This window comes from Myotis daubentonii, chromosome 14 (genome assembly GCF_963259705.1).
Source record: "Myotis daubentonii chromosome 14, mMyoDau2.1, whole genome shotgun sequence".
Lineage (NCBI taxonomy): Eukaryota > Metazoa > Chordata > Mammalia > Chiroptera > Vespertilionidae > Myotis > Myotis daubentonii.
In genome coordinates, this window is record NC_081853.1 from 15,612,675 (window position 1) to 15,631,624 (window position 18,950).

At 45.5% G+C, this 18,950-nt stretch overlaps 1 protein-coding gene across 8 annotated transcripts in view; it reads left to right on the forward strand.

The window, feature by feature from the left end:
• Window positions 1-18,950, forward strand: part of ARHGEF3 (Rho guanine nucleotide exchange factor 3) — a 288,364-nt gene that overhangs the window by 224,531 nt on the left and 44,883 nt on the right. For 2 of the 8 annotated variants that reach the window (XM_059663249.1, XM_059663253.1), the window contains exon 1: window positions 120-362. The exons of 5 other annotated variants lie outside the window; for them this stretch is intronic. In XM_059663249.1, coding sequence (XP_059519232.1) covers window positions 267-362 — 96 coding nt within the window. In that variant the 5' untranslated portion in view covers window positions 120-266. Of the gene's footprint in view, window positions 1-119; window positions 363-18,950 lie in introns of those variants that run through there. One more of the 8 variants, XM_059663250.1, reaches the window with a different exon arrangement.

Genomic DNA, 18,950 nt, shown 5'->3' on the forward strand with positions numbered 1-18,950 from the left:
GCGCCCCCGCCCGAGGCGCTTCTGCGGGGCGGCACCTGGGGCTCTCGAGACTCCCCGCCCCGCCCACCAGGTGGGCGTGCCCTGCCCTAGCCCCGCCCCCTCCAGCCGGCGCGCGGGGTTGGGTGCCTTCGGGCGAGAAGCCGGTTGTCAGTCTCCGCGTCGCCGCGGCGCCCGGCACCGTGGAGCTGGGGCCCCCTTTCGCCTGGGAGTTTTGCTCTCGCTTCGGGTCAGCGGTGACACCCCAAAGGGCAGGCCCGGCAGCCGCCATGGTGGCCAAGGATTACCCCTTCTACCTCTCGGTCAAGAGGGCGAACTGCAGCCTGGAGGTGCCCCCGGCCAGCAGTCCGGCCAAGGACGCCGAGGTAGGGGCTCCCCCTGGACTCTCCGGTCCGGCTCCGTGTCACTCACGGTCCCTGTTTCCACTGCTCATTCTTTCCGTCTCTCACACATACTCCCGTCTCCCTCTCTCACTGTCTGCCTTCTGTGCGCTCCCTGTGGATCAAGCCTGCGCCGCCTTCTCCCTGTCCCTGTCCCTGTCCCTGTCCCTGCTCCTCTCCACCAGGGAGCAGCAGCCTTTTGCCCCTGCCCCTCCTCCCCCCCCCCCCCCCACTACCCTTTTCCACCCTTGCTTCCTGCAAGGCTCTCAAAGTGTCAATCTTCTGCAGAGACCTGGCAGAGGGACTTCCTACTGTATCAGCAGGCCCAGTTCCGGGAAGAGCTACTCTAAGGGTCCCTTTCCTCTTGCCGGGGTTGGATAGCTCACCTGTCAGGCTTGGCAACAAAGGCTACCACCCTTCTGCATGTCGCCTGTGGCCATGGGGTCAGTCAGCTCGTGGTCTGGGGGCTAAATGATCATTTGAGTGCCCCCCACATGGGTCCTGAAAATGAGTTAAAGTCTCGGGGGCAGGGGGAAGCTGTCTTGGAACATTAGAAATATTTCTCTTCCTGTGAACTTGCCTGTGGATCTGAACCCTCCCTGTGGACCAGGCCTGTGCCACCTTCTTCTCTTGGCGAGCTATGGTGGGACTCACAGGGCCCAGCTCATCACTGTTGCTCGTGTGTGAGTGGGAGATTGACACTCTCCACCACCACCCGGACCAGGGAGAGTATGGAGGCCGGTGTGCATCCGGCCTTCCTGGGGGTCCCACCCACCCGGCACCCTTGGGTCTGCTCGGCTGTGTGCACTTGGCTCACTGGATTATGTATATTCAGGAGGACAGCATCAAAGATTCATTGCCTCTAGCGAGAACTGCTCTAAGCTGACAAGATTCCGGTCTCTAGTTGTGATCAGCCTTCTGTAAGCTGAGCCCAAACTAACTTCTCCCCCCACCCCCGCCCTCCACCCCAGCTCAGTTGTACATCTTCACAACGAGTTTCTGTTCCCGGCAGCTGTGGAAGTGTTATGGCCCCAGTGGTGTTTGGACTCTTATTTAAGTTTTGACAGGACGGCACCTGCATAGGATTCAGGTTGTTCAGGCTTGGAATGGATAGAATGGTTTTTCGATGGGAACTTCGTAATTTAATGAATGTAGGAGCAGTGAAGCTAGTGCCCCTCAAACTAGCTTCCTTTTGGAAGGAAGCAAAGCATAACCGAGTTTAACTAGTACATTGACTTGGGTCACATAAAACAATAGTGAAAACAGCTCTGGGCTCTCACTAGTTCCTTCTTGCTATCACGTATTCCTGTGTTTTTTTAGGAGTTTGGTGAAAGATGTGGGTTAACACCCATCTGCTTAGTCTTTTCTTATTCTTATACTTAGAATGTAAATATATCTCTGTGTCACAAATGTGATGAAAGAAATGTATCATCACAAAGAAATGCCAAATATTAATTTTCCTAAGGGATCCAGATTATATAACGTAACTTATTTTCATTTTATGAAGATGTCCTGGTGTGGGAGTAAGGATGGGGGAGGAACTATTTTATTTCAAAAGTAGTTGGTAAATGTTTTTCAGGTAACAGCATTGAGGATTTTTTTTTTAAAGTGTGTAAATCCGAGTAGAAGTATCTCTTATGCTGTATATACCTTGAGACAGAGGTGCCCAGTCCAGTATATTTCCAAGCTTCATTGATCTGGTGTATCACTTCCTGATAATGACGATAGGCAAGGCTGGAAGAAGAAACCTAAGTGAGTTTGGGGGCTAGTTTTCTGGTTTCAGTATCAGTGCAAAAGACAGCTAAGCCTTGTAGGGCTCACTTCTCCATAAGCAGTTAATGAAAATATATTTTCTACCAGCAGGTGTCATCAGTATTTGTGTTTAAAAACCAGCATACACTAGTTGGCCTTTTGAAAACATGATTATTTACTTGTTTATAAACGAGGCATTGACTGTTAGTTTCTAGGGAAGTAATTTTTTAACATTGATCATTTTCTTTGCAGAAGGAATGTGGTTATAATAATAATAATTTAAAAAACTGGCCTTTCTAAAATCCTTTTTGACCTTCAAAGGCAGTTTACAACAAAGCACCTGTGCCCTTTAGATGTATAATGGCTATTCCTTCTGCATTTGCTATGGGAGGACAGGGGCACAGTGCTGAATGGGAAAGTGCCTCCTAGTGTTTGTTTTTTGTCGTTGCAACCAATGTGCTAGGGAAGGGCACTTAGGGAAAGGCTCATGGGGAAGGGGCAGGTGTCATTGATGTGCATTTGATATCAGACATTTGAGTAAAAATGTCCAACAATAAAGATTCTCTTAAAATCATTAACAAAATTTCTACTAGAGATTTAAGTGCTTTGTAACTTTTTTTATTTCAATGATGGTCCCCAATGAAAGGGGAAAAATGACATATTTTGAAAATTTATTTTCTTAAAATATTTAAGGCAAAAATGTTCTGTATGGATTATGACATTAATATAATACTGCTTCTTAATCTAGTATTTCTTATGACATGGGCGTATGAGTTGGGTTGCAAATGTTCAGTTTTAATACCTATAACCGGATAGGTCCTCCCGGCTCTAATCGTTAACTGGAACCTAAGGAGCTTTTTAGTCCGCCGCTCTAGACTTTCACTGAGAAACGTGGTATCACGTGAGCATCACTAAGCTTTCTTCTTCTGATCATCGATGCAGCTTTGCTCAATTGATCTTTGTTTTTATATTTGTTGGGTGCTTACTTCCCATGCCAGGAGGGACTGGTGCTTCTAGCATGTTAGATGCTCCGAACACCTGACCAAGTCACTAAAAGGAAAGCTACTAGGCTCACAAATTATACCAATTGTAACTTAAAAGCCAGTGTTTCCCCATGGGGAGGTTTGCTCTTAAAAAAGACTCAAATGAATGACTGTGTTGGCTAAGGATTCTGGAGCCTGGTGTTAAGGTCTTAAGGGTTTGGGGTCCATTTCATTTTTAATGAAAATACAAAGAGGTGTTTCTGTTGTTTTCTTTCTAAGAATTACCTGACAATGTGATGGACAGCTTAGTTTTGGTTTTAAGATTCACTATCTCAGATATCGGTCAGGATTAAGCCAGATTTAGTTAGTGGTATTTGTAGTCATTGCCTTGGTCCCTTTGTCTCTTATATGTTCTGGTTTTGACTCATCCAGTAGTAGCCTTGTGTGGCCCTTGGAATGACACCTACTGAGAAATGAAGGATTTCTGGTTCTTTTCTAAGTACCATGTCTAGTGTCTCACTTGAGACCCAGCCATGCTGTAAGGTTAACATAAAGCATCTATTATCCTCTCTATGAATAAAGACACTGAGGGGAGGCGACTTGCAGAAAGTCACAAAGAAAATCAGCAGCTGAACCAAGATCCAATGCCAGATTTAGTCCAGTGTTTAATACCCATGTACCTAGTGGCATCTAAGAGTGTTTATCTCTGTGAAGAAAAAAAATGGGGGGGGGTGTAAAACTTAACAGACGATGTAAAACGCTTTCAAATATTTATTTTAAATACAGAATCTTGAGTACTTTCTGTAGCTGAGAAGTACCTTTAAGCTTTAGCTCTAAAGAATAAAGTGAACCCTATGGCTCTGTCATAATGTATGCCCCAATCAGTCCACACGTGTATTTGGAAATTGTATGCACCTGGGGCTGTATTCCCTGCATGTCATTGGAGAGCTAAAAGAGTCAACTGGCTTATACATTTTTTGAAATCTGTATCATATAGTGTTGAGCTGACAGTACGTACAAAGAACTGCATGGAAAGAGTTCCAAGGAGTTATTGCACTAAGAATCGAATTTCTTCAAATGACTAAATAAATAGACTCCGTGAATCATGTGACCTCAGATCTTGCTGGGTGAGGAGCCATATGGAGTTACACAGGTAAAAGCTATCCCTTGCTGATAGGATTTGGTTATGGTCACCCAATCTTGTTCACATGGAAAATATCTTGGGGGTCTTGGGCCTCCAGGATGCACATGAATTAGGAGTAGGTTTATTAGAGGAAAATATGGTGACGTTAGACATGTACATTTGAGGTCAAGGCATCCACTCTGGAATAAGACTGCCTGGGTCCCAATGCCACCTGCTAATGGTGTGGCCTTGGACAAGTTACTGTGCCTCTCTAGGCCCCTGTTTCCTTAGTGAAAATGGGGATGCAATAGTTCTACCTTCCTAGGACCATAACGAGGGTCAATGAGATGATTCCTGTACAGTGCTTAGCACAGTGCTTGACACATAGTAGTTGCTCAATAAATATCATCATCAACACCTCTGCATCTCAAAAGGATTCCTAAAACAATCTTAAGAAACATGATCACCATCTTAATTTCCTGATGCTGTTTTGAGCACAGCAGTGCAGTAGGGATCTTCCTGTAGTCTTCTAAACATCCTCACTCTCTGGGGTTTGTATAATTGCCCCTTTTTGTAGAAGAACTTTAGGATCAGAGCTGGGTAATTGGCCTTTCCAGGGTGGCTGAGCTAGTAGGTGGAGGAGCCAATACTCCCACCCTAGTCTGACCTTGAAGTCCTTACTTTCCCAATCACAGCACGTTGCCTCTAAATGACTAAATCACTGGTCTCCTCACCGCATAACACATGAAGAATGAACCCTCTCATGGTCAGAGGCCCATTTTTTTCCTGAGTGTCTGGATGGGAGACCTCCCCAGTAGTCAATACTTCAGACTAGGACCCACAGAAGTGGGATTTGCAAACCTCTCTTTGGAGGGAGGCGGGCTGGGGCGGGGGCGGGGGAGGGGGGGAGGCAGGCAGGGGATAGGTTTCCATAATTTTCGTTTGTGTTTCTCAGCAGGGAGCTGGTCTTTGGCAGAATTCTGCAGGCTCAGCTCTGCGGAGGTGACACAGTTAGTTCTGCAATTAGTCACTTTGCTAGTCCACATTAACCACCAGCCTTCTAAGTAAACTGATAGCAGGAAGGCCCCGACTGCCATATGGATATTTGCAAATTGTGTCATTTTCTCAAGACACTCTGCGAGTGCCTGTAAGATCCTGGACCAGAGCCACTGTTTTCATAACAACTGAATGAAAATAAATTACTGATCATATCCTAATTTCGCAAATCCCTGTGCACATGTAATTGTTATTAATGGCATCGGGTGTATATCTGAAAGGCGACTTCATTTGTGATGTATGCATGCATTTGCCTTCCATAATTTGTCAGCGCTGGTAACAGGTTCAGGTCACACAAAAGGAGGCCATGGCTGCGATTGCATTGCCATTTATTCTTGTGTTGGCTGATGGACCATTGGAGTGAAGGGCGGTGGCTTTTAATACCTTTCGTTTTGTATGAATTGACACCAGTTATTAGCTCAGAAGAGGCAGTGTCATAAATTAATCAAGAAAGGCTTCTAGCCGAAACCGGTTTGGCTCAGTGGATAGAGCGTTGGCCTGCGGACTGAAGGGTCCCGGGTTCGATTCCGGTCAGGGGCATGTACCTGGGTTACGGGCGCGTCCCCAGCGGGGGATGTGCAGGAGGCGGCTGATCGATGTTTCTCTCTCATCGATGTGTCTGACTCTCTATCTCTCTCCCTTCCTCTCTGTAAAAAAATCAATAAAATATATATATAAAAAAAGAAAGGCTTCTGGACCTTTGGCTGGCTGGAATAGGAGTGGGTCTTTTTAAGTCGAGAAACACTTGTGCCTGGACCTCCTGTGTTTGGGCCATTGTGTCTTTTTGCGAGAAGGCAGCTCAGTTATTACTAAAGGTCAGTTTATTGAAGCTGAACCAGAAACCTTATGGTAAACTCACTGAACTTTTTTTCTCTCGGGGCTCTAAGATGAGGAGGAAAGGAGTAACAAAACAAGCATTTTCCCCCCCGGGGATTTATGAAACAAGCAAACAAAACTAGCCTCCAGGAAATGACCCAGGGTCATTTCATTAGAGAACCTCAGAGTGGGAAAGGCCTGTTGAGAATATGGAGCCCAGTTTGTATCCCCTCGGTGATCCATTCAGCCTGCTAAACACCTGCAGGGACAGGGAGCTCATTACATTTAAGGCTGTACATTCTGTCTTTGTTCAGTGTGGATCATGAGAAACTTCTTTCTTAGTTGTAGTGATGCCTTCTGGAGCTGAATATTACTTTCTCATGGGTAATACTTTCTCGTGGGTTATCCCCTTAAATATTTGAAAACTTTTCTCCTCCCCCCACCCCCACCCTTCTCCCCAACCTCTCAGGTGCTCATCTTCTCTTGGCTAGACTCCCAGTTCCTCTAACACTTCCAAATAGAACATGCTGTCCAACTTATTTTTCTTGCTTGCTTGTTTCTACTGGGCATCCCCAGTGTGCCTGGAAATCTTGAGTATTGATCAGCCCAAAGCACTGTATGATGCTGTACCAACACAAGGTTTCTTTCATACTTAATGTGCTTCCTTAGACAAGGGAAGTAGACTAATACATTGCAATAGATTTTTGAAATAGAGATGACAGACTAAAAGTTAATATCTTTGACATATAAATAATTTATACAGATGTAAAAGAACACTCCAAGATGACCAATGACAAATGTGCAATTCGCACACAGGATCTATCAAAGTAACATTATTTAAAATATTCACCCTAATAGACATTATAGAAATAAAAGAGGCAAAAAATAATAAGGTGCTATTTCATACTTAATTGATGTCACAGATATTTGAAAGACACGATAAAACCCAATGCTGGGGATTTTGCAGGGAAATAACAGACTAGTGGAATGAGGGAACTTGTCAGTGCACGTTAAAAGACAAAAAAATCTTTGGGCCCTGTGTCCCAGTTCTGGGGAGGGAGAGCTGTTTGTCCAGAGTTGTTCATAATGATATCATTTGCAATAATGCTCACATTTTATGTTTGTGCATTCTATAAGTTTCAAAGCACTTTTATATTCTTTGCCTCACTTGAGTATATCTTCATATATATATATATATATATATATATATATATGTAATATTTTTATTGATTTCAGAGAGGAAGGGAGAGGGAGAACTAGGTAGAAACATCAATGATAAGAGAGAATCAGTGATCGGCTGCCTCCTGTACACCCCACACTGGAGATAGAGCCCACAACCCGGGCATGTGCCATGACCTTCTGGTTCATAGGTCGATGCTCAACCACTGAGCCACACCAGCTGGGCTCTCTTCATTTTAAAGATGAGGCTACTAAGAGGCAAAGGGATTCAATGATTTCCCCTGGATCACAGCTAGGAATGGCAGAGCTAAAGCTCTCCAAGTCCAGTTGTCTGATTCCAGGCCAGCACCCTCTCGAACTTATTTATATGAGTCAGAAAAGCCAATAACCTCTCTGACCTATAATGAAGGAATGGTTCCATGTACCGTGGCCTCTGGCACAAGAGTCAGGGACATCATTTGAGCCATTACACACTAGCAAACAGATCTACCCTAGTGTTCCTGGAAAAAATTAAGAGGAAAAAGGTTGAGCATAATTATATACATGATGTAACCAATCTGAACATATATGCATGAACATGGGATGTAGAGAAGTGGGGGGAAGGATGTTCCAGACAGAGCACCTCCCTTTCTCATCGTGCTCGCTAAGTTCTCATTCACAGAAATGCCACCCAGTATTCAAATAGCATTATCCCCTTTGAACCTTGCACCAGCTGAGGGAGCTGAGTGAGGCAAGGACTGTCCTCTGTTATCAACAGAAGAAACAGATTCAGAGCGATTAGGAGGCAGGGCCAAAATGTTGGTCTCTCCTTGCCTAGCCTTGACCTCTTGGCATAACACAATGTTGGCTTAAGCCAGGCATGTTCCTGAGTGAGGTCAGTTGTAAACAACACTGTTTTGGGGGTGTTCAAAGTGAACCCTATAAACTTGGCTGGAACACAGCATGCAGCGACCTTGCCTTGGGGCCAGTGGACCGGTGGGCCTTTCCCTTGGCGTGTACTCCAGCAGACCCAAGTGCAAGGTTTTCATATTTGATGTGAAATCCCTGTTAGAGTCAACAAAAAGCCCACAGAGAATGGATAAACCCAAACTTCTTTCTTTCTTTTTTTAAAATATACTTTTATTGATTTTGGAGAGGAAGGGAGAGGGAGAGAGATAGAAACATCAATGATGAGAGAATCATTAATCTGCCTCCTGCACGCCCAAGCCCACAACCTGGGCATGTGCCCTGACCGGGAATCGAACTGTGACCTCCTGGTTCATAGGTTGATGCTCAACCACTGAGCCACGCTGGCTTGGCTAGAACCAAACTTCTATCCATGAAGATGACATCCCTTAAAATACTGTCTTACTGAGCTCTGCAGGTCTAGTTTGCATCAGAGGTGACCCTTAAATGCTAAGGAGAAATAGAGCATTTCCCTGAGGGTACTGTTTCTGTAGACATCACTAGAAGTTGGCAACCTGGCTAAAATAAAACTGAGATCCAATGTCAGGATCTTGAAAAAATAAAGTTAAATGTTTAGCAGGTACCTCCCATTGAGGAAGAAGCCAGCGAAGGGGATAAGGAACCAGCTAGTGGTTGGAAAGAGATGGAGTTGGGCCCATGGCCAAGGAGGCTAAGTGATAAGGCATCCTTCTGTGTGCTTTTTGGCCCTGACACAAGGCCAGTGTAAACTCCCTGCTCAAGTGTGTTATCTTATATTGAAATGCTAACATTTCATAATCCCCACTTGACACAGGCATGTCAAGAACAACCCCAAGCAAATAGGATAATTAAAGGTCACTGGTGAAGACTATTCTTATTTTTCACTTCACACATGTGGGGGAGGGGTGTGAGTGGCTCATCAATATCCTGCTAGGTTTTGACAGTCTTGTCTCATTTTCACACACCTCTGTCAGCCATCCTCCTTGCTGGCTGGTGATTGCCTTGGGTGCTTCTGGGTGTGGTCTTGCAGGAGGGGGCTGAAACTGCTGAGAAGGAAATAGATTGTTCAAAGAGGAAAAATTGATGGTAGCTTAAGTGTCAACCACAGACATGAGGCTAGCAGTAACCTCCTTCTGCCTCAGCTGTTTGATGGTGTCTTATTGGCGAGTTTTGAAGGAGAAATATCATTAAAGAACCCTGGTTTTCTCTTATTAGTCTCTGAATGTCTTATGTCCAGGCTTTAAGAGTCTAGGAGAGAGAGCTTTGTTCTGGCTCAACATGGAATGATGGGAACTCACTTTGGAGGACTCTTAATGACTCATCTGAGTTTCTTTACCAGCATTTATTTCTCAGTTGGTTCGTACAAGAGTTTCCCTACTAGTTGGGGACAGGGCACAAGTAGACTCAGCTTCTTGAAACCTCAGAGCCTTTGTTTCTGGAATGAGCGGGCTAGGTTAGATCATTATTTCTCAGAAGGTGAGTTTCATACCTCTTGTGCATAGCTCAGGTGACACAGGACAAGGTAATACAGAGGCAAGACACAAAATATATATTTTTTATCCTCACCCAAGGATATGTTTTTTAAAAAAATTTATTTTAGCCCTAGCCAGTTTGGCTCAGTGGATAGAGCGTCGGCCTGTGGACTGAAAGGTCCCAGGTTCAATTCCGGTCAAGGGCATGTACCTTGGTTGCGGGCACATCCCCAGTGGGAGGTGTGCAAGAGGCAGTTGATCGATGTTTCTCTCTCATTGATGTTTCTAACTCTCTATCCCTCTCCCTTCCTCTCTGTAAAAAATCAATAAAATATATTAAAAAAAAAATTTATTTTAGAGAGAGAAACCTCAACGTGAGAAACATCAATCAGTTGCCTCTCACACGCACCTCAACTGGGGATCAGACTACAACCTAGATATGTGCCCTGACGGGGAATGGAACCTGTGACCTTTCGGTGTACCGGACGATACTCCAACCAACTGAGCCACATAGGCCAAGGCAAAACATAAAATAATTTTGAATCACTTTCTCTTTTCAGTTCTCTACCAATCCCTCTGATTGTGTCCAGGAGAAAGTCTCAGTTTGCAGCTAGTATACCTGCTGCTAGTGTATCCTTAACAATTTTTATCCCTTGCTAATTTTCACTTTTAAGGAAGTGCAGGCTTCCGGCTCTGCATTCTCGGGCAGGGGTATCTAACAAGAATTTAACAATAGGACTCATTTTTTAAAGTTAGTTTCTAATTATGGCAAGTGATAGTGGTTTTCCCTGTAAGGCAGTGATATTGTTTGTTTTTACAAGTTTGCTTAAGTAAGATATGAGTTACTTAAGAAAATATTAACTACACAATAGCTCAGGTGATATGCACATTTTACAAAAAAAAAAAATTGTCATGATGGTATCAACCGTTTAGAAACAGTGCTTAGGGGTGTTCTGAGGCCATTCTAGAATCAGAATTCTGCCACAGTAAGTTCTCAAATTTGGGCACAGCCACTTATAGGGTAAACTTGAAATTTGGACTTTGAGCATGGGACCCAGATTTTAAATACTGAAGATTTGATTTTTAAACTGATAAAAACTGGCCTTAAAAAAAAAACACTGGTCTTAATGTATTGTAGGTAACTATTCTTGACTAAATGTTGACCAATTAAAAAATAAATTAAACTGGATTTCTGTTCTAAAAACAAAAATCTCTTTTTTTTTTTTAAGCTTCAAAGTTAGTTTCCATAGTTCCAGCTGAACTCATTTAACCCGTCTTCTTTTGCCCTTCACCCTGAGGGAAGGATTGAGCAAGATTGCGTTTTCATGTGGGGCAGCCATCGAGTGAAGTGGTTAGGAACTTGGGTTTGAGGGTCAGACTGAGCTGTGTTTGAATGGCCTTGGACCAGTGACTCATCCTCTAAGCCTCACTTTCCTCATCTGTAAAATGAGAACTTCCCAGGGAATCCTGGAGATGAAGTGGGCATGCAGAGGGCGCCACAGATCAAGGGCCCACAGCTCACTGGCGGCTGCAGCAGCCTCTGTTTTGCATAGATATTCCTCCAGTGGAAGCTCGGATGGCCAGCCCTGTCAGTGGCCTGCTGGGAGGTCACTTTCCTTTTAGGAAACACCCACCCAGTTTCCCAGGGATTCGCATTGGCACTGGGCACTGTTTCAAAAAAAACAACAACAACACAAAAGCTGTTCCAAGCTCACTGGTACGCTTCACGTTCATTCCTGCCAGGTAGGATGAAAAATATCTAGTGTGGTTTTCAACTGTTTCCATAAAGACTTTCACACAGCAGGTGGGGTTTGGGCTCTGGGTAGAGGCACCCTGGTCACAGGAAATGAGGAGCATGTCATCTGTCCTCAAGGCCAGCTCCCAGCTGACAGGCTTCATCAGGAAATCTTAACCACTGGGCAGGACACAGACCCAGGGAAGGTGAGGGTGCCCTGTTCATTAGCAGGGCACTTTAATTACAAGTGGATCCTGTGATAGAAATGTGGGGAAACTCCATAGCGTGATGGATGTGAGTTGGAGAAGAATTAGACAACTAAAAATGAGCCCTGATGCTCTTGGATTGTCAGTAAGTATTTACTGAGACTAGACTCCAGCTAGCATTTTTCCTCCTGGGTTTAAAAAAAGAAGAGAAAGGCATGTAAGAAACTTCTACTTCAGTTTGACCAACTCATTTACAATCCTAACATACAGGCAGTAATTGTCAGTCAGCAGAAGGGGTGTAGGGAAGCAGGCAATCTCACTGGGGTGTTTGGCAGACTGGGAGGAGGGCAGTACTGGGAGGTAGCCATCCAATGAATCTGCGATGCTGGATGGTAACCCACCACCACTTCCCAGGTGTGCCTTTAAGGGAGGACATTGACTGCTGGGGGCGCATGAACATTGACTATTGGCCACTGGAAGATGCTGGGGGAGGAGACAAGAGGGGCTATGGATTCCAGAGTGAGAGTGACAGGGCTCGAATGTTGGAAGAACAGCTTCTACTTTTTTACCCCCTGCCTCAGTCTCCACCGTCCTTCTGCCTCTGCAGTCTTGGTTTCCTTCAGGGTTCCCACCTAGCTTAGGAAATGAGCAGCATTGTGGTTAAAAGCCAAGTCCTTGCTGAGTAAAAAAGCCTTGGGACTCGCTCCTGGCTCTGCCACTCACACTACTGGCTGTATGACCTTAGGCAAGGTTCTTAACCCCACTGAGCCTCGGTTTCCTGCTTTGTGAAATGGGTCTATTAATAATACTAACTTAAGAGAAGTCAAGGAAATCAGGCACTGACAGCACTTTGGCACAGCTTGGCATGAAGTCATCCTCAGTGTTATTGCTATTACATTATTTATGTTAGAAAAGGAGGTTGTATATCCTGGGAAGCCAGTGTGGGGGTGGCGGGGAGGGCTTTCAACTCAGGTAGATTTGACTTTGAATTTCAACTCTGCCAATTAATTGCTGGGTATGACTTGGGGCAAGTCACTCCACTTCTCTGAACACCTGCCTCCACTTCTATAAAATGGAATGATGGGGGTTGCTATACCAAATAGATGAGTGAGTGAGTGTGTGTGTGTGAGTGTGTGTGTGTGTGTGTGTGTGTGTTTTCCTATTTATGTGTGCATGTTCCTGCTAATGTTCCAGCCCCCGGCATGGGGTAACTCCATGGCTCTTGGTGCCTCCTTCTTCACACCCAGGGGTCCCCATTGTCTACATAGCACATCCTTCTCTACTTGTCAGGCAGTCAGAAGAATCACAGCTGGGTCAGGTGGGACGATTTCTCTGTTTCAAGAGAATTGCTAGAGTCTGAGTAGGTAGGGGCCCTGGCAGCATGTAATTTAGTAGTTCAGGAGGCTTTGCAGGCTCAGGCAGCCCCCTTGCACCCTACTGCTGCTTTGCAAATTCAGGAGCAGCCCAGAGCCTGACTCCTAAATTGCGGAGCAGAAGGAGGAAGTGCCTGCCAGGTAAATGAGCCTTCCCTCCACCCCTGGGGGCCCTTGGGGAACCTTGTCCAGGGAAATTGTTGCCTCGTTAGACCCCTGTAGTTTCCCCTATGGATGGCCTGCGCTGGAAAACTCCTGGGAACTTTGCCCCTTTCTGCCACAGGGGTACTTTAGGCAGGAATAAATAACTTTTTTCTTTTACCACAAAACTGCCTTTGTTTCTTCTGGAAACTTTTATTGGCACCCCTTAGCACCGACTCTCCAATGGCTTAACCAACATTTTTCACACACACACAAAAAAAAACGTAACAGTCAAATGACAGGTTTGTATTTACTTCTTTTCTTTTGAGTCAACTGCCATTGTCTATTCATCTTCCCTCTTGTGTCTTTGTAATTGAAATGAGCCGCCAGTGACTGGGGACTAGAGCTGGCTCTCTGAGGCTTCTGCCTCCTTTGTCGTTGGTGTGTGATTCACTCTTTTTCAAATTCACAGGCTTCTGAATTTTAATAGACTGTAGATAATGATACATCCGGCTGCATATTAATTGCTGAGAGTTAGAAATAACACATAATCACTGTGTTTCAAGGTTGCAAATGTATAGCACTGAGAGCCAGTGTTTTTTATGAGCCTTTGGAAAAATCCATTGTTCGTGGGCATTTTTTAATTCCTGTGATTAAAAATGTGGTACAGAATGCAAACTACTATCTCTCAAATAAAGTTAATGTTGTGTTCTGAATGTTCAATTTCCTGAACAGCACGCCTTGCACGTTATTCTTTCTGCTTCCCGTTGATAGGTCAGTGAGTGGTAAGATACTAGCTGAAAGCCACACACAGGAAAGTTAAAATTTTTTATTTTATTCCCAATTCAATCAGTCACTTGTGCTGTGTGACTGGTAGCTTTTTCCATTTTGAATAATCAGGTTTCGGTGTATTCTGTTCTCAGCTGAGAGCAGGCTGTTCTAAAACACCCAGATGCTGTGTTCTGGGTCCTAAGTGCAGGCGCGTGCCGCTGAGGATGTGCGTGGACTAATGATCTGAGGAATGCGGTGTGCTAGGAGAGAAGGCCAGGTGCGACCAGGGAGCACGGCAAGTGTATTTTGTGTTTCATCTCTTCAAGGCTTGTTTGCTCAAAGTCATTGTTCTCAGAAACAGAAGCTGTCTGGTGAACATGCGATGCGAGTCCATGTTCTACTGCAGACCCGGGGTCCTTGGTCAGATGTCCCTGTAGGTTTTACCCAGCAGCTGAATGTGGGATCCCTGTCCCAGCCGAGTCCTCAGTCCGATGGCAGACCTGGCTGTCAGCGTTGCTTGCCTGAGATGTGTTTGATTGTACCAGATTCCGCTGGAACAGGCTGTTCTTCCTTTGGGACATTGAGATTAAGATCTAGGCATCCTTTGTCATCTCTGTACTTTTTCCCCCCTCTTCTGGGAAGTTAAGAGAATGCTGAGCTTCGAGGAATGACAGGTGGATGAGAGATAGAGAACATGTCAGTGGATCTGTGTCGTCCTTTCTGGAAGCCAAAGGTAACATGTTATTTGGAGGAAACCTTCCGCCTTGAACATCTGCAGGGGTTGAATGCATATCATTGAGTCAGTCAGTATCAGTGAGTTCCTATCACTGCCTAATCCCTGATAGTACTGGGAACAGGCAAGATCGGAGACCAGTTTTTCTAGCCTGTAATACAGCAATGTGGGGTGCAGTGGGAGGGGTGGAAGCAGACTGCCTCAAGCCCCACCTACTTGGGTTTCCCTCCCCCACTCAGGTTCTGATTTTGGGATGATTTCAAGGCTAAAGTTTTTCTCTCCTCAGGACATAGCCTTGGATCCTGCCAAACCACCCCCCGTTTTGCTCTATCTAGCCAGACCTTGGCTAAACAGACAGTAAAGGTGCAGGAAGAAAGGGAAGGCAGGAATGTGAAATCAAAATACTGGTCTCCCAGCTGCAGGGCCTCGGGGGTCAGAGCATGTGTTTGGTGAGATGGTGGCAGGTGACTTGGGGCTCCAGCGTTGTCCCTGGGAGGCCAGGGGAAATCCAGAGCAGAAATCCAGGCAGGAGGGAAGGCTGGGCCACTTATGGGGCAGGTTTGTTCCAGACACGTGGCAGGTATGATCTCTTGTCAGCTCCCCAGCAACACTGTGAGGGAATAGGAGAGTCACCCCCACTTCACTGGGGAGACAGCGCCCTTGGAGGTTACATTTTTTGGCCCAAAGTCAGGGTGTGGAGACCATAGGGTATTGTGCTCAGAAAGGTTGTCTCCTATTTTACCCTTAGGTCCTGTGCAGAGAATCAACATTCTCTGAGCCACAGTGATAAGAACTTTGTCACTTGCTACGGAGGTGTTTTCTTCAGGAGTATTGCTAAGTGTCTGTACACAATAGTTCCCGAACCCTGAGCAGGGGGGGAATGCCCAGTGGCATTGTTCCCTCACCCTCCCCCCCCCCTCCATTCCAGCCCAAAAGGGAAGCCCTTTTACAGAGATAAACAAGTACAGCATTGATATCCCACCTCAGGGTTTCCAAGAAGTCAATAGGAAATGACCGACTGCGAAACCCTGGCGAAACCCTGCGAAACCCTGTGAAACCCGCAGGGCCTTCCTCTGGGCCCTGTGGCGGTGATTAGGCCACCACTGCCACCTCCAGGGCCCTTGTTGGCATCCTCCCCCCAGGGGTGCGCAGCTGTGGCCCCATTTTCCAGACCTGGGGATGGTTGTGGCATCGTGGTCACATCCCTCCTGTGGCATTCTTGCCCCAAATGCATAGCCTCAATCTGTTCATGAGAACACATCTTCTGGGCCCAAGGCTGGCCTTCCTGGATACCCAGACGCTGCTGGCAGCCCTCACTTTTCAGAAGGTCAAACTGTTGAAGTGCTTACAGCTCTGATCAGCTGGCCCTGCTGCCTCAACAGAGGAAGAGCTATGCTTGCCTTTCAGAGGCAGATGTGAGCCAGGGACCGCAGAGAGGGCTAAATATTCCGCTTCCTCTTTCTCCGAAGGTCTGTAGTGCCACGTCTGGGCATGACCAAGATGAGTTTCAGGCAGTGGGCTGGCATTTGCTAAAAGGAACTTATTGGGGTGTGGGTATGCATGTCTCCTTCTGCCCAAGGTTAAGTAATAGTAACATCCTGTGCAAGAGAACTTGAATGTGGTTTTCTACTAAACTCCAATATTTTAGGGCTATTTATTGGATGTGTTTAATCTTGGGCCAATTTAACCAGTAGCAGACTAATAAAATAACAACTTTGGGCATGTTGCCAGGACAAATGTTGACTTACCCTTATAATGTTGACTGAAATGAATAACTTTGAAAGTAATTGAGGAGTGAAACCTTAGCCAAAAATACAGTGTCTGAAACAGTGGTTCTGTTTTATTTTACTGGCACTGCTAAGAGATTACACTCCATAAGCTAGGCTGCTGCTGCCTGCTGCAGCTCTCAGAGTCCTACCTTTTTTTTTTTTTTTTTTAATTCTCACCGAGGGTATTTTTCCATTGATTTTTAGAGAGAGTGGAAGAGAGAGGGAAAGTCAGAGAGAAAAATTGATGTGAGAGAAACACATCAATTAATTGCCTCCTGCACAAGCCATGATCAGGGCCCTGGCCAGAGAGGAGCCTGCAACTGAGGTACAGGCCCTTGATCAGAATCAATCCCAGGACCCTTCAGTCCTCAGGCCGATGCAGTATCCACTGAGCCAAACTGGCTAGGGCTCAGAGTCCTACCTTTTACTGAATTATTTCCCAAGGTTCTTTTCTTTTTTCTTTTTTTTTTTTTCAGCCTACAAACCATCATTCAGCAAAAATGAATTTCCCTGTGGAAGACAAGTAGGATAGGTTACTTTTCCAATGTAGGAGAAAAAAAAATTCAATGATAATGAGCAGAATAAAGATAATAATGTGCTTGAGGTCTTCCCTCAGAAACAAAATGGCATGCTCTCTGAAAGTTTGTAGTAACATTAAGTGTTTCTCTAGGGTATGTGTACTGGATGAAATCCATCTAGCTCATTCCACACCCCACCTTTCCTTCATTTTGTCATTCGGTTTATACAAACATTAGAGAGCTATACTGTTTTTCTAGCATGTTTTGGACTTGCAGGAAACAGGGAAGGCCTGGAGGAAATGATGCCAGGATGACCACAGAAACTGTCATGAAGTACAATTTCTTTCAACCCTCATTTTCTTCCTTGCACTATATGGGAGGCTGTGTTTGGGCAGGGACTGAGCAGGCTTTCAGAGGTTCATGCCAGCATTGTCTGAACTCAGTCATATATCCCCCCAATGCCTCTCCCTTAACCAAAGCTGCCCTAAAAATGACCACCAGATAGACTGACCTTGACCAGATGCTGGAGATGCTGACCGGACTCTTTAGTGCTGACTGACTGTCCCAGGCAAAGACAAACTCACTATGCAGGAATAAGTGTAATTTCTCCAACCTTGATGTGTTCAGTGGTGTGGCCCTGGGGGTTGATGGTTTGATCTTGTGGATTTTCCCAGACCATCTTGTAACACCTCCATCATATGCTTTTCAGCATTTCCACGGGCGGGGGGGGGGGGGGGGGGGGGGGCGCGGGGCGGGAGGCAGGTGGCTAGAGAAATTATCAGATCTTAAACACAGCAATCCAACACCCTGTCTGCAGCAACATGGCCATGGGACTGAACTAACTCAGCATGTTCTGAGATGTTATTTAGCCAGGCTCTCCTTATTTCCCATTAGCAAATAAAGATACCCCCCCCCCAAAAAAAAAACAAAACAAAAAACCAGCACTTGTTTTTTTTTTCTTTTAAAGAAGGAAGGAAATTGGGATGTTTTCCTTAAAGGGTCCGGTAGGGAGAGAGTTGGGCCATATTATCAAAGAGGAAATCAGATCTCCCCTGGGTGCTGGAGCAAGGCAGCCTGACTCCTGGAGAAAATAAACAGAGGGGAGTGGCCTCCGTCTTTGAGGGGAGCCAAGACAAAGGTATCAGGCTCCCTTGGGAGCTGTTCCGGGTGGTTTATCAACGCCCACAGCGCATGTAGTCCTTTGTTGGAATCACTGATAAGCATCTCTTGGGGAAAATTATAGGTCTGGATTTGAAGATCTTATGCTCACTTTATGGGTTAGAAGTCGATAATTCTGAAATGGCTTTGGCCTAATCAGTGAAGCCAGGTTTCCATTAGATTTGGGACTCATTTTTTTCTTTTCAATTTCTGGGAACAGATGCCAGAGGAAAGAGAACAGAAAAAAATATTTTTTATGGAAATTTTGGAGTTAGAAACCATTATTTCTTTATTGTTTTTTTCCTATTTTCTAAATAAATAAATCAATTGATATAAGGTGAAGAGTCACTTTCAGGCTCCAGAGAAGCTCCCCTTCCTGTTTCTGCAGCCCCACTGCTCTGCTCAGGCCTCCTCATTGCTGCCTCTCTGCCCTGCAGCCACTGGGGATGCCCTGCCTGATGCCCACATGCCCCACTCCCTGCCCGCTGCAGTCAACACTGACTCTCCTGGGCACTCTGCCTGGATCAACCTCTGGCTCCCCCTGTTCACTGGGAGATGCTCTTCCTAGTGCACCCGTTAGGGAAGCCCACTTCGCAGGTGCTGGGTAAACACTGGCAGAATTGGATTTAAAAGGATGCACATAGTCACAAAGTATCTCTTCCAGTATATGTATTCACTACAAAGGAAGGGCAGCAGTTCTCCCTTATCCACGGTGCAATTTCAGTTACCTGCTGTCTACCACACTCCAAAATATTAAATGGAAAATTCCAGAAACAAACAGTTCATAAGTTTTAAATTGCACACTGTTCTGGGTGGTGTAATGAGATCTCGTGCTAGGCTGCTCAGGACATGAATCATCCCTTT